At 34.5% G+C, this 11908-nt stretch overlaps 1 protein-coding gene across 5 annotated transcripts in view; it reads left to right on the top strand.

Moving 5' to 3' along the window:
- The window catches only part of DOCK7 (dedicator of cytokinesis 7), a 191425-nt gene that overhangs the window by 54443 nt on the left and 125074 nt on the right, over nucleotides 1-11908 (top strand). For all 5 annotated transcript variants that reach the window (XM_018044971.1, XM_018044997.1, XM_018044990.1 and 2 more), the window contains exons 12-14: nucleotides 4724-4866; nucleotides 8769-8862; nucleotides 10240-10402. In XM_018044971.1, coding sequence (XP_017900460.1) covers nucleotides 4724-4866; nucleotides 8769-8862; nucleotides 10240-10402 — 400 coding nt within the window. The remainder of the gene's footprint in view (nucleotides 1-4723; nucleotides 4867-8768; nucleotides 8863-10239; nucleotides 10403-11908) is intronic.

The raw sequence follows: 11908 nt of genomic DNA, 5'->3' as shown, positions 1-11908 counted from the left end.
TTGCTGAATAATAGTCCCTTGTATGGATATACTACATTTATTATCCATTCATCAGTTGATGGACACTTGGATTGTTTCAGCTTTTTGTTTATTATAAAAATGCTGCAAGGAAAATTCATGTACATGCGTTTGTGTGGACATATGCTTTCATTTCTCTTAGACAGATAGCTAGAAATGAAATTTCTGGTAATATAATTCTTTGTTTAACCTTTTGACGAACTGCCAGACTGTTTTCCAGTGTGGCCATACCATTTAAAAATTATGCTAGCAGTGTATGAAGGTTCCAATTTCTCCACATCTTTGCCAGTACTTTTATTATCTGTCCTTTGAATATAGCCATCCTAGTGCAGATCAAGTGGTATCTCATTGTGGTTTGGAATTGCCTTTCCCTGATAGCTAATAATATTGAGTTTCATTTTGTGTGCATTTATTGTTTGTATATCTTCTCTGGAGAAATATATATCTTTTTCCCATTTTTTAAATGACTTTTTTCTTATTATTTACTTGCTCATTTTTTAACTAGCTTTTTTAATATTCTTATCATTAAGTTATAATTGTTATAATTTATAAATGACTATATAAATAGTCATTTATATATTCTAGATTTGTTGTTCAGTCGTTAAGTCGTGTACAACTCTTTGTGACCCTGTGGACTGCAGCACGCCAGGCTTCCCTGTTCTTCACCATCTCCTATGAGATTGCCAAACTCATGTCCATTGAGTCAGTGATGCCATCCAACCATCTCATCCTCTGTCGCCCCTTTCTTCTCCTGCCCTCAGTCTTTCCCAGCATCAGAGTCATTTCCAGTGAGTTTATCTCTTCGCATCTGGTGGCCAAAGTATTGGAGCTTCAGCTTCAGCATCAGTCCTTCCAGTGAATATTCAGGGTTTATTTCCTTATGATTGATGGTTTGGTCTCCTTGTACAAGAGACTTGCTAGAGTCTTCTGCAGTGCCGCAGTTAAAAATTATCAATTCTTCAGCGCTCAGCCTTCTTTATGGTCCTGCTCTCACATCCATACATGACAACTGGAAAACCAAAACTTTGACTATACAAGCCTTTGTCAGCAAATTGATGTCTCTGCTTTTTAATATACTGTCTAGGTTTGTCATAGCTTTTCTTCCAAGGGATAAATGTATTTTAATTTCATGGCTGCAGTCATCATCTGCAGTGATTTTAGAGCCCAAGAAAATAAAATCTGTCACTGTTTCCACTTTCCCCCCATCTATTTGCCATAAAGTGATGGGTCTGGATGCCATGATCTTCATTTTTTGAATGTTGAGTTTTAAGCCAGCTTTTTCACTCTCCTCTTTGACCCTCATCAAGAAGCTCTTTAGTTCCTCTTCAGTTTCTGCCATTAGAGTGGTATCATCTGCATATTAGGGACTGTTGATACTTCTGGAGATCTTGATTCCAACTTGTGATTCATCCAGCCCAGCATTTTGCATGATGTGCTCTGTGTATAATTTAAATAAGCAGGGTGACCATATACAGCTTTGACATACTCCTTTCCCAGTTTTGAACTAGTGCTTTGTTCCATGTCCAGTTCTAACTGTTACTTCTTTTCCTGCATATTCTGGATACAAGTCCCTTATCTAATAAAGGATTTGAAGATATTTTCTTCCATCCTGTGATTGTCCTTTTACTCTCTTGATGGTATTGCTTGAAGCACTGAAGTTTTATATTTTGAAGTTCAATTTCTTTGATATTTTTTCTTTTTTTACTTATACTTTTTCTATTGTACCTAAGATAGCATTACCTAATTCAAGACTGGAAAGGAGCTACTTGTATGTTTTTGTCTAAGAGTTTCACAATTACAACTCTTACATTTGGGTATAGTTCATTTTGAGTTAATTTTTGTACATGATAAGGAGGGGTTAGCTTCATCTTTTCTAAGTAGATATCTAGTTGTTCGTACACCATTTGTTGAAGAGATCATTCTTGCACTATTAAATGGTCTTGGCATAATTGTTGAAAATCAATTGATTGTAGATATGTGGCTTTATTTCTGGACTCTCATTTCTGTTTCATTGATGGATATGTCTAAGCTTATGCTATTTTTATACTGTCTTTTTAATTTCAGCTTTGCAGTAAGTTTTGAAATTGGGAATGTGGGTTCTCCAGTACTTTTTCAAGATTCTTTTGACTATTTTGAGCTCTTGTATTTTCGTAAGAAGTTTAGAATCTGTTATTAATTTCTGCACAAAAACAGCTGGAATTTTGATAGAAATTACATTGATTTAATAGATCAATTTGGGGAGAGTTTCCCTCGTAGCAGTATTAAGTCTTCCAGTCCATGAAATGTTTTTCCATTTATTTAGGTCTTAAGTTTTTTTAAATGGTGTTTTGTAGTTTTCAGTGTACAAGTCTTGCCCTTCTGTTGTTAAATGTATGTTCATGTGTTTTTTTTGTTTTTGATGCTATTTTAAATGGAATTGTTTTCTTAATTTCATTTTTATAATGTTCATTTCTAGAGGTTGAAATACAGCTGGCTTTTTAATATTGATCTTGTACTTTGAAACCTTTTTGAATTTTTTAATTCTATTTTTTTTCTACTCTGGATTCTATATACAAGATCGTGTCATCTGCAAATAAAAATTGGTTTACTTTTTTCTTTTCCATTTCAATGTCTTTATTTTTCGTTTGTAATTGTCTTGACAAGAACCTAGTGTATAAGTTTTAAAAAAGTGGTTTAGTTTTTCCTTTTCCATTTTAATGACTTTATTTTTCTTTTCCAACTGTCTTAATAAGAACCTAGTGTATTAGTCCTCACCTTATTCCTGACTTAGAGGGAATGCATTCAGTCTTTTCACTATCAAGTATGATGTTTGCTGTAGATTTTCCATAGATGTAATACAGTATTTTGAGGAAGTTTCTTTCCAGTCCTAACTTTTTGAGTGTTTTTATCAGGGAACAATATTGGATTTTATATTAATAAAATGCTTTCTCTGCTTTTATTGAGATGACTTGTCTGGTTTTTGTCCTGTAGTCTTTTTGTATGGTGTATTGCATCAATTGATTGGTTTTGGATGTCAGACTAATAAATTTCTGGGAGAAGTCTGACTTGGTCATGATATATGTTAATAATTTTTATAGGTGTTTATTTAGAACCTGTTTCCTAGTATTTTGTATAGTGATTTTGCTTCTATTAATATGTTCCTGAGGGATACTGGTATATAGTTTTTCTTCCTTGTATTCTCTGATTTTGGTATCAGGATAATACTGGTGTCATAGAAATGAATTGTGAATTATTTATTTCCGTTTTTCGAAGAGTTTGTAAACAGCTGGTGTTAATTTTTTATTGCAAGTTTGAAAGTTTTCAGTAGTCAAGCCATTTTGGCTTGGTCATTTCTTTGTGGTAAGTATTTTCTTTACTAACTAAATCTTTTATTTTAGATCTGTTCATATTTTCTCTCCCTTCTTGAGTCAGTTTCAGTAATGCATATCTTTCTAGAAAAATACTCATTTCATTCAGATTATCTTATTGTTGTCTAATCTAACTGTTGACCTACAGGTATTTGTAGTATTTTAATATAATCCTTTTTCTCTCTAAGATTTGTAGTGCTGTTCCCTCTTTCATTCCTGATTTAAGTAATTTGAGTCCTTTTTATGTATTTTTTCTTCATCACTTTAAAGTTTTAAAAATGTTATCTTTTTGAAGAATCCATGTTTGATTTCAATGATTTTTTTTTGCCTGTTGTTTTCTTAGTTTATATTTCATTTATTTCCATTCAACTGTTGTCTTTTTTGATACCCTTTCTAATGTTTGCTTTGGATTTAGCTTTCTCTTCTTTTTCTGGTTTCCTAAGATGTAAATTTAACTTACTGATTAGAGACCTTTCTTTTTTAATATAAACATTTGCAACTATAAATTTCCATATGAGAGCTTCCTTATTGATATATTAAATGGGGATTTTATATTTTCATTTTCCTATATCTTAAGTGTTTTTTAATTTCCCTTGTTATTTTGTCTTTGATTGTCAGTTATTCAGAAGTGTACTGTTTAATTTCTACATGCTTTTGAATTTCCCAGATTTTCTTTTGTGATTGATTTATAGGTTAATTTCTGTTACTCTTGGAAAACATATCTTAGATGATTTCAGTCACTTGGAATTTATTGTATTTTGTTCTATGGCTTAGTGTAAATAGTCTTGTCTTGGAGAATTTCCTGTGTGTGCTTGAGAAGAATCTATATTACGCTTTTGCTTAGTGTAGTATATAGACTGTAGATAACTTTTTGATCTAGTTTGTGTATAGCTTTGTTTGTTTTCTATTTCCTTGTTGATCTTCAACATAGTTGCTCTATTGGTTTTGAATAATAAGTTTATCTTGCCAAGACTTTGAATGCAAGTTATCATAAATTCTGTTTCAAACTCAAGTGCTAAGACTGCGGGACCATTGTAAGGTGACTAAAATTTACATTATGTGAATATTTTCTAGCAAATATGTAGTGCCTCTCTATGTGCTTTTCATAGCTCATCTTTGGTTATTTGCATAATCTTTATGGGGTAGCGGTTTATTTTACACTGGAGAAGTTTTAAGAGAGAACCCAAAGATTTAGGTGAAATGTTTCCTTACAGATCTCTCCAGAAGTTAAATTTTTCTACTGTAATCAGTATGCTGAAGGGACAGTTTTCAACTTTAGTGGATATTTTCCTGTGTTTGTAAAGCTGATACATTTTAAATATCATGGAAATGAATATCTTGCTTTTTTTCCTTGGTAGAACGAAAGGGGTCTTGGTCCGAGAGGAGGAATTCTAGTATTGTTGGAAGAAGATCACTTGAAAGGACAACAAGTGGAGATGATGCTTGTAACTTGACCAGCTTTCGACCTGCTACTCTCACAGTAACAAATTTTTTTAAGCAGGTATTGTTCTGTCATGGAGGAATTCTAGGGGGCTGCTTGCACATAAATTTTTCTTGACTCCAGAAAAATCATAATTGTCCAAGTAGCACATGTATATGTAATAATTGATTGTGCTTTCAAGAAGTTAAAAAAGCATTAAGAATAAAAATAAAAAGTATAAGAAAATACCTGTTGTTTTTATAAGAAAAAATAATTAATTTTATGCCAGTTGTTTTATCATATTTATTTAAATGTTGATGTTGACTAGTAATGCTTCAAAATCGGTCATCTGCATCTGTATCCTATTTCTTAATTTTAATATTTTAACTTTTCTTAAGCATTGATGGTTTATGAATTTTCTTAGTCAATTAAACTTGGTGGGATTATGTCTATCCTCACCACCCAAGTTTTTCTTTAACCTGAAATACCACATCCATGGTATATGGAATAGAAGTTTCAGGCTCTAGTAGTTTGCTAGAATTACTTTTATAGGTGAGTTTAGAAGTCTAAACAGTTCTTGATCAAAGATATTTTGTTCTTTGCAAGTATATTTTCTGTACTTCAACTTGTGAGTCAGATCAGTAGTTTTCAAAGGCTGGTCATGATCCATTAATGGTAATGTAAATTTAGTAAATAACAGCTTAAAAAAGTGAAACAGGTTGAATAAACAATTGATAGTGCATTGCACTTCATGAAGTTAAGTATTGCTTCAACAGGCCTTTTTCCCTCTAAGTTTTACGTGTGTGCATACCTGTCTGTATGTCCTTATGTGATGTGTATGCTACTGGATTTTGATGTAAAATGAATTTTATACTCTGAATTAAGACCAGAAAATTTTGGAAGTCTATCTAAAGTAACCAGATAACCAGAACTATAATAAGAATGGGAGAAAATTTATATTTGTGTGACACACTGTCGAAGGGTACCATGCATATATTTTGGAGCAGATTAAAGGAAAGGGCTAAGTATTGTCTCAAAATTTCTCCTGCTGAGGTGTTACTCTAAATAGCAAGAGAAAATCCTGGCTTAGTGACACCTTGTAACTTTAGAGGGCAGGGTGTTTAGGGCAGGTCGTGTTGTGATTTGGCAGGTAGTAACCTACTTGACGGAGAAGGCAATGGCACCCCACTCCAGTACGCTTACCTGGAAAATCCCATGGACGGAGGAGCCTGGTGGGCTGCAGTCCAAGGGGTCGTGAAGAGTCGGACATGACTGAGTGACTCCACTTTGGCTTTTCACTTTCATGCATTGGAGAAGGAAATGGCAACCCACTCCAGTGTTCTTGCCTGGAGAATCCCTGGGATGGGGGAGCCTGGTGGGCTGCCGTCTGTGGGGTCGCACAGAGTCGGACACAACTGAAGCAACTTAGCAGCAGCAGCAGGACCTACTTGAAGCCCTTTTCACAGTTATGTGTCAGTAGCATTCACAGGCAGCTGCTCTGAGAGACTCAAATGGAGAACAAAGCCAGTGAGAAGTGTCTGAAGTGGTAAGGGTCTTCTTATTGTGGTAATAGTGCAAGAGAGAGTCTAGAAAACTCCATAGTGTTACTTGGATGAGGTAATAGGCCAAACTTAGCTGTGGAAAGAGGGCAATAGATGTACTTGTTACTTGTTTACTTGTAGCTATAACATTTCTCTTTTTCCTTCTTCAACTGGTGTTCCACTTCTGTCACTATTTCCTCAGTTCCTTTTTGGTTTAATTAAGCCTACTTTATTATTGAACTACTATTGTAATCTTAAATCAACAAGTCATCCAACCACCCACCCACCTGTTGATTCAACAGATGCTTTTTGAGCATTCAGCATGTACTGAGCATCAATCTACCCACCTATCTACTTATCCAATACTTATTTTTTGAGCATTCATCATCTACAGAACCCTATTGAAGACTAGTAACTGGAAACTGGAACAAAGTAATTATAAAAAACTTAAAAAATGATGGTTTCTGGATATATGGAGAAATGGAAAGCACTTACATTTAACTTTTGTACAGTTCTGTAATTTTTAGCTTAACATGTATGACTTTTATAAGCATTTTTATAAATAGCTTGAATATTGTGTATCAGGCAAGTGCAAATTAAGTAAAAAAGCAGACATTACAAGTTTAATAAAGTAGAACTGAAGGTACAGTTTCTCCTAAATAAGATACAGAAGGCAACTTTTTTTCTCATTTTGTTTTTCTAATTGATGAGTGATTACTGTCCATGATTTGATACAGTTATCAGGAGTGTTTATGTACAGATTTGAAATTTGTCAGGCCAACATGATTGGAAATGTAGAAAGATTTAAAACCAAAAATTAAATCCATGCATTAGAAGGATATTTGTTCTGTTGTTGACAGGTATAGAAGTTATATGTTGCTTCAGGAGCACATAGCAGTGAACAGGCAGTGTGGAGGAATGAGTGTCAGCCTGGCTTATTCATGTGTTTGGAGATTGATAAGAGTCAGTTGATCTAGAACTTCTGCTGGGAAGACTGAAATGATTCAGACTTTTTACATGTTGCTCACTGTTAACATCTAGCAGGCCAGCTGGGTCGTGTTCTTATGGCAGTGACAAGTTCCAGAGAGGAAGCAAGCTTACTTTTGCAAGCATTTTTCAAGTCTCTATAAAATGTTTGTTTACTGGTTAGAACAAGTCACATGGCCAACTCTAGGGAAGGGAATTATGTCCCATGCAGCAAAAGGCATGGAAATGGAGTAAAAAGAATGGAAGTCATTAATATAATTGGTTTAACAAGTTAAGTAGACAGAAATGACTGAGTCTTGAGATAATCTGAATGTATTCTAAATAAGGGCCGTTTAAATTTAAAGATCTGTATTAATTTCTATACTCAAAAGGAGAGAATATACTGTTTCAGTGACTGATAGAACATTTACAATAGTTTAGTCATATATTAGGTCACTGAAAAAATCTTCATGAAGTCAAATTCTCTAACTATAACTCAGTAAAGCTAAAAACCATTTATACAAGTATTAACAAAAATCTCTAACCACTTAGAAGGTAAAAATCACTATTTAAAATAATGGGATAAAAGAATATCAATTCTATATTCTGCTTAGAATACAATAGTGAACTACTGGGATCTGGCTCAGGTGAACTCACAGTAATAAAGGAGCCTTAAATATATTTATTACCAAATAAGATAAAAAGATACTATATGAACTATGCATTAAAAAAATAAGATGTCAAATGCAGGAGGTTTGGATTAATAAAATCTAAAGACTGACTCTTAAATAAAAGAAAAAAGTCAATCACTGCCCATTTTAACTGTAAGAAAAAAATTACAGTAAATTGGAAATTCTTTGTTAGTTAGACCTGGTCTTGTTTTTTGTGTGTGTCTTCCCATTGACTGAGGTCCTTGTAGAGTTTTCTTTTTAGTCATATTATCAGGATAGTTATGATTTTTTTAAGTGTAGTTTTTTGTTTTCTTTCTTTTCATTTTCAAATTTAGCCAGTGCTCTGTATTTTGCTTTTAAGAAATTTGGCAATGTAAACTTGCAAAGACAAATGAAAATGCAAGTGGAACAAATTTAAAGACTGTCATTTAGATATATATGTGTGTATATATATACACATGTATGTCTTTTCTGTCTATATTCATATTTTTCTTCATCTGCTTCTAACTTGCATTGATTTTTCTGTATTTTGGAATGCCCTGTAGTACCTTATAAACATAGATAATGGGCTGTAAATCTATAAAGTTAAAACATAGATAGCAATATTATAGCTTAATATAACTTAAAAGCATAGAAAGAAAATAATTTAGCATATTTATTTTTAAACATAATTGTGTTAATTTAACTTTTCATTCAGACTAAATTGAAGGAAGAGGGGCAGGGTTAATTAACAGGCAATATAAATTTATTTTCAGTGTACTATATTTTTTTGATCAAATACTTTTTCCTCTATTTTTAATATTAGGAAGGAGATCGCTTAAGTGATGAAGATCTGTACAAGTTCCTTGCTGATATGAGAAGGCCATCTTCTGTTTTACGGCGACTAAGACCTATTACGGGTATTTAAACATTTTTGTGTAGACATGATGACAGCTATTATCATTGAAAACTGTATTTTTTGTAACAATGTGTTCTTTTTTCTCATATCTGACTGTACGTCTTTTGTGCTCAATACCTGTCAGTCTCCTTCATTTTACTGTCCTACTCTCATGTAGTCTAACAGTTTGGATGTAGGATTCAGTACCTTTGATAATTTGAGTACTGAAATGAGAATTATGAATAATATTGTGGCTTAAAATTATTTTCTAGAGGGAAGAAAAATACATGTAATGGTAGATATTCAGAAATAGGTTTATATTGTGATCAGAGCAAAGTATTCCAGAGTAAAACTATTTTGAAGTCTACCAAGTTTGAGCAAATTCCGGGAGATGGTGAAGGACTGGGAAGCCTGGCGTTCTGCGGTCCATGGGGTCGCAAAGGGTCAGACATGACTGAGCGAGAGAACAACCAAGTTTTGTTTAAACTGGCACTTCTCCTGTGGCCCAGTGGTAATGCAGGAGACACAGGAAATGTGGGTTTGATCCCTGGGTCGGGAAGACTCCCTGGAGGCGGGCATGGCAACCCACTCCAGTATTCTTGCTTGGAGAATCCCATGGACAGAGCTGGAGGGCTATAGTCCCTAGGGTCTCTTAAGAGTTGGACATGACTGAGCATGTGCACAAAAGTTTAAGCTGAATCATTTAATCTTTGAAATGTTGGCTTGTTTCCCGATAAGATTCCTGTGTTTTTTTTTCTTCTCCTTTGCCTCTTCCTTCCTTTCCATTCATTCATTCAGTAAGCGTTTATTATTTTATCTTTTTATATCTGTATTAGTAGTTTGAGATTTGATATGATGAAATAATTTAGAGGTCTGAGGTGGTAGCAATTTTGGTTTCTTTCCAGGCTTCTTGAAGAAATAGGATTTAAATCCTTCCAAAAATTCTTCAGCATGAGGTTGTTATTATTTATTTTATTTAAATTTTTTTTGGAGTACAATTGCTATACAGTGTTGTGTTAGCTTCTCCTGTACAACAGTGTGAATCAGCTGTGTGTACATATATCCTTGCCCTTTTGAGCCTCCTTCCCCCTGACCAACACTATCACACAGCACCGGGCTGAGTTCTCTGTGTTATATAGCAGGTTCCCACTATGTGTTTACACATGGTAGTTTATGTCAGTTCAGTTCTCTCAGTTCGTTTCATCCTCTCCTTCCCTACTGCCTCTTCCACGTCACGTGTCTGTTCTCTATGACTGCATGTCTGTTCCTGCCCTGCAAACAGGCTCATCTATTACCATCTTTCTAGATTCCATACACATGCATTAATACTTGTTTTTCTTCTTCTGAATTACTTCACTCTGTATGACATGTTGTTTTTATAATGTATTTTTGTATGCAGCTCAGCTGAAGATAGACATTTCTCCTGCACCTGAAAATCCTCATTACTGCCTGACCCCAGAGCTGCTTCAAGTGAAGCTTTACCCTGACAGTAGAGTTAGACCTACTAGAGAAATTTTGGAGTTTCCTGCAAGGGATGTCTACGTTCCAAACACTACTTACAGGTAATGCATTTTAATTTTGGAGAATTCCTGAAGTAAGGTCCAGTATGTTCTAATATTAATATACAATGAAAGTCTTGCAAAATCCTTTGTAGCTTTGCTACTTATTTCATTTCTTACTTCATGATTTTACTAATAGCTGTAATGCATTTAGCTCTTACTGTGTAATAGGTCTGTTAGTTACCTTACATACTTTATCTTATTTAATCCTCATAGCTTGAGGTAGGTATTACCTTCATTTTAGAAGTGAATAAACTGAGAGAGAGAGTTCATACCTGTGTTGGAGCTAGCATTTGAATTGTGGGTTGCTAGGTTAAAACATTTGAACTTCTAGTTACTGTATTTCCTCAGATGTTCTTATTAGCAGAATCTAACATTACACATGAATTAAATGTATGTACCTGTACTATGTTCTAATAATTAATCAACAGTATTTGATATAATTCTATATTATAAGATCCCCTGGAGAAGGAAATGGCAACCCACTCCAGTACTCTTGCCTGGAAAATACCATGGACTGAGGAGCCTGGTAGGCTACAGTCCATGGGGTTGCAAAGAGTCGGACTTGACTGAGCGACTTCACTTTCACTTTCTGTATTACTCAGAATACTTGACATGAGGTTGTTGGATAGGATTTTAGACTGAACGCTGCATAACTCCAGGGGTACCATTTACATGTTCTGTGTATGAATGAGGCTCCCTTTGTTTGTGAATGCTGAGACCAGTACTTGACATGTCTGTTGTGTTATCCAGCAGGGCACCTCAGACACAAGTTTCTGCCTCAACTTCCTCACGTTAGTATATTTCACCACCTACCCAATTCCTGAGGCAAAATGTTTGGAATCAAAATGATTTCTCTTCTTTTGTATTCCTCACATTTACTCCTCCAGGAAGTTTTGTAGGCTCTGCTTCAATCCCAAATCTAATGCTCCTTACCTCCTCCACCTTTGAAATTCTACTTGTCACCATCCAGATCAGCACTGTCAAACAGAAATATAATGATGGCAATGATGACCCTGTATGCAGGACAGCCAGAAAGACACAGATGTGTATAGTGGACTTTTGGACTCAGAGGGAGAGGGTGGGATGATTTGGGAGAATGGCATTGAAACAAGTATACTATCATGTAAGAATTGAATCACCAGTCTATGTCCGATGCAGGATACAGCATGCTTGGTGCTGGTGCACGGGGATGACCCAGAGGGATGTTGTGGGGAGGGAGGTGGGAGGGGGGTTCATGTTTGGGATTGCATGTACACCCGTGGTGGATTCATGTCAATGTATGGAAAAACCAATACAGTATTGTAAAATAAAGTAAAAATAAAAATTAAAAAAAAAATGCTTTGCTGAAAAAAAAAGAAGAAATATAATGGGAGCCACATTTGTAATTTTCAATTTTATAGTTTCTACACTAAAACAATAAACAAGTGAAATTAATTATAATCATAGGTTATTTAATCCAGTATATCTAAGATAGTATTATTATACCATATAGTAAATGTCAAAAAT

Source organism: Capra hircus, chromosome 3 (assembly GCF_001704415.2).
Source record: "Capra hircus breed San Clemente chromosome 3, ASM170441v1, whole genome shotgun sequence".
Taxonomy (NCBI): Eukaryota; Metazoa; Chordata; class Mammalia; order Artiodactyla; family Bovidae; genus Capra; species Capra hircus.
Note: the sequence above shows the minus strand (reverse complement) of the source record. Positions and strands in the feature narration are given on the sequence as shown.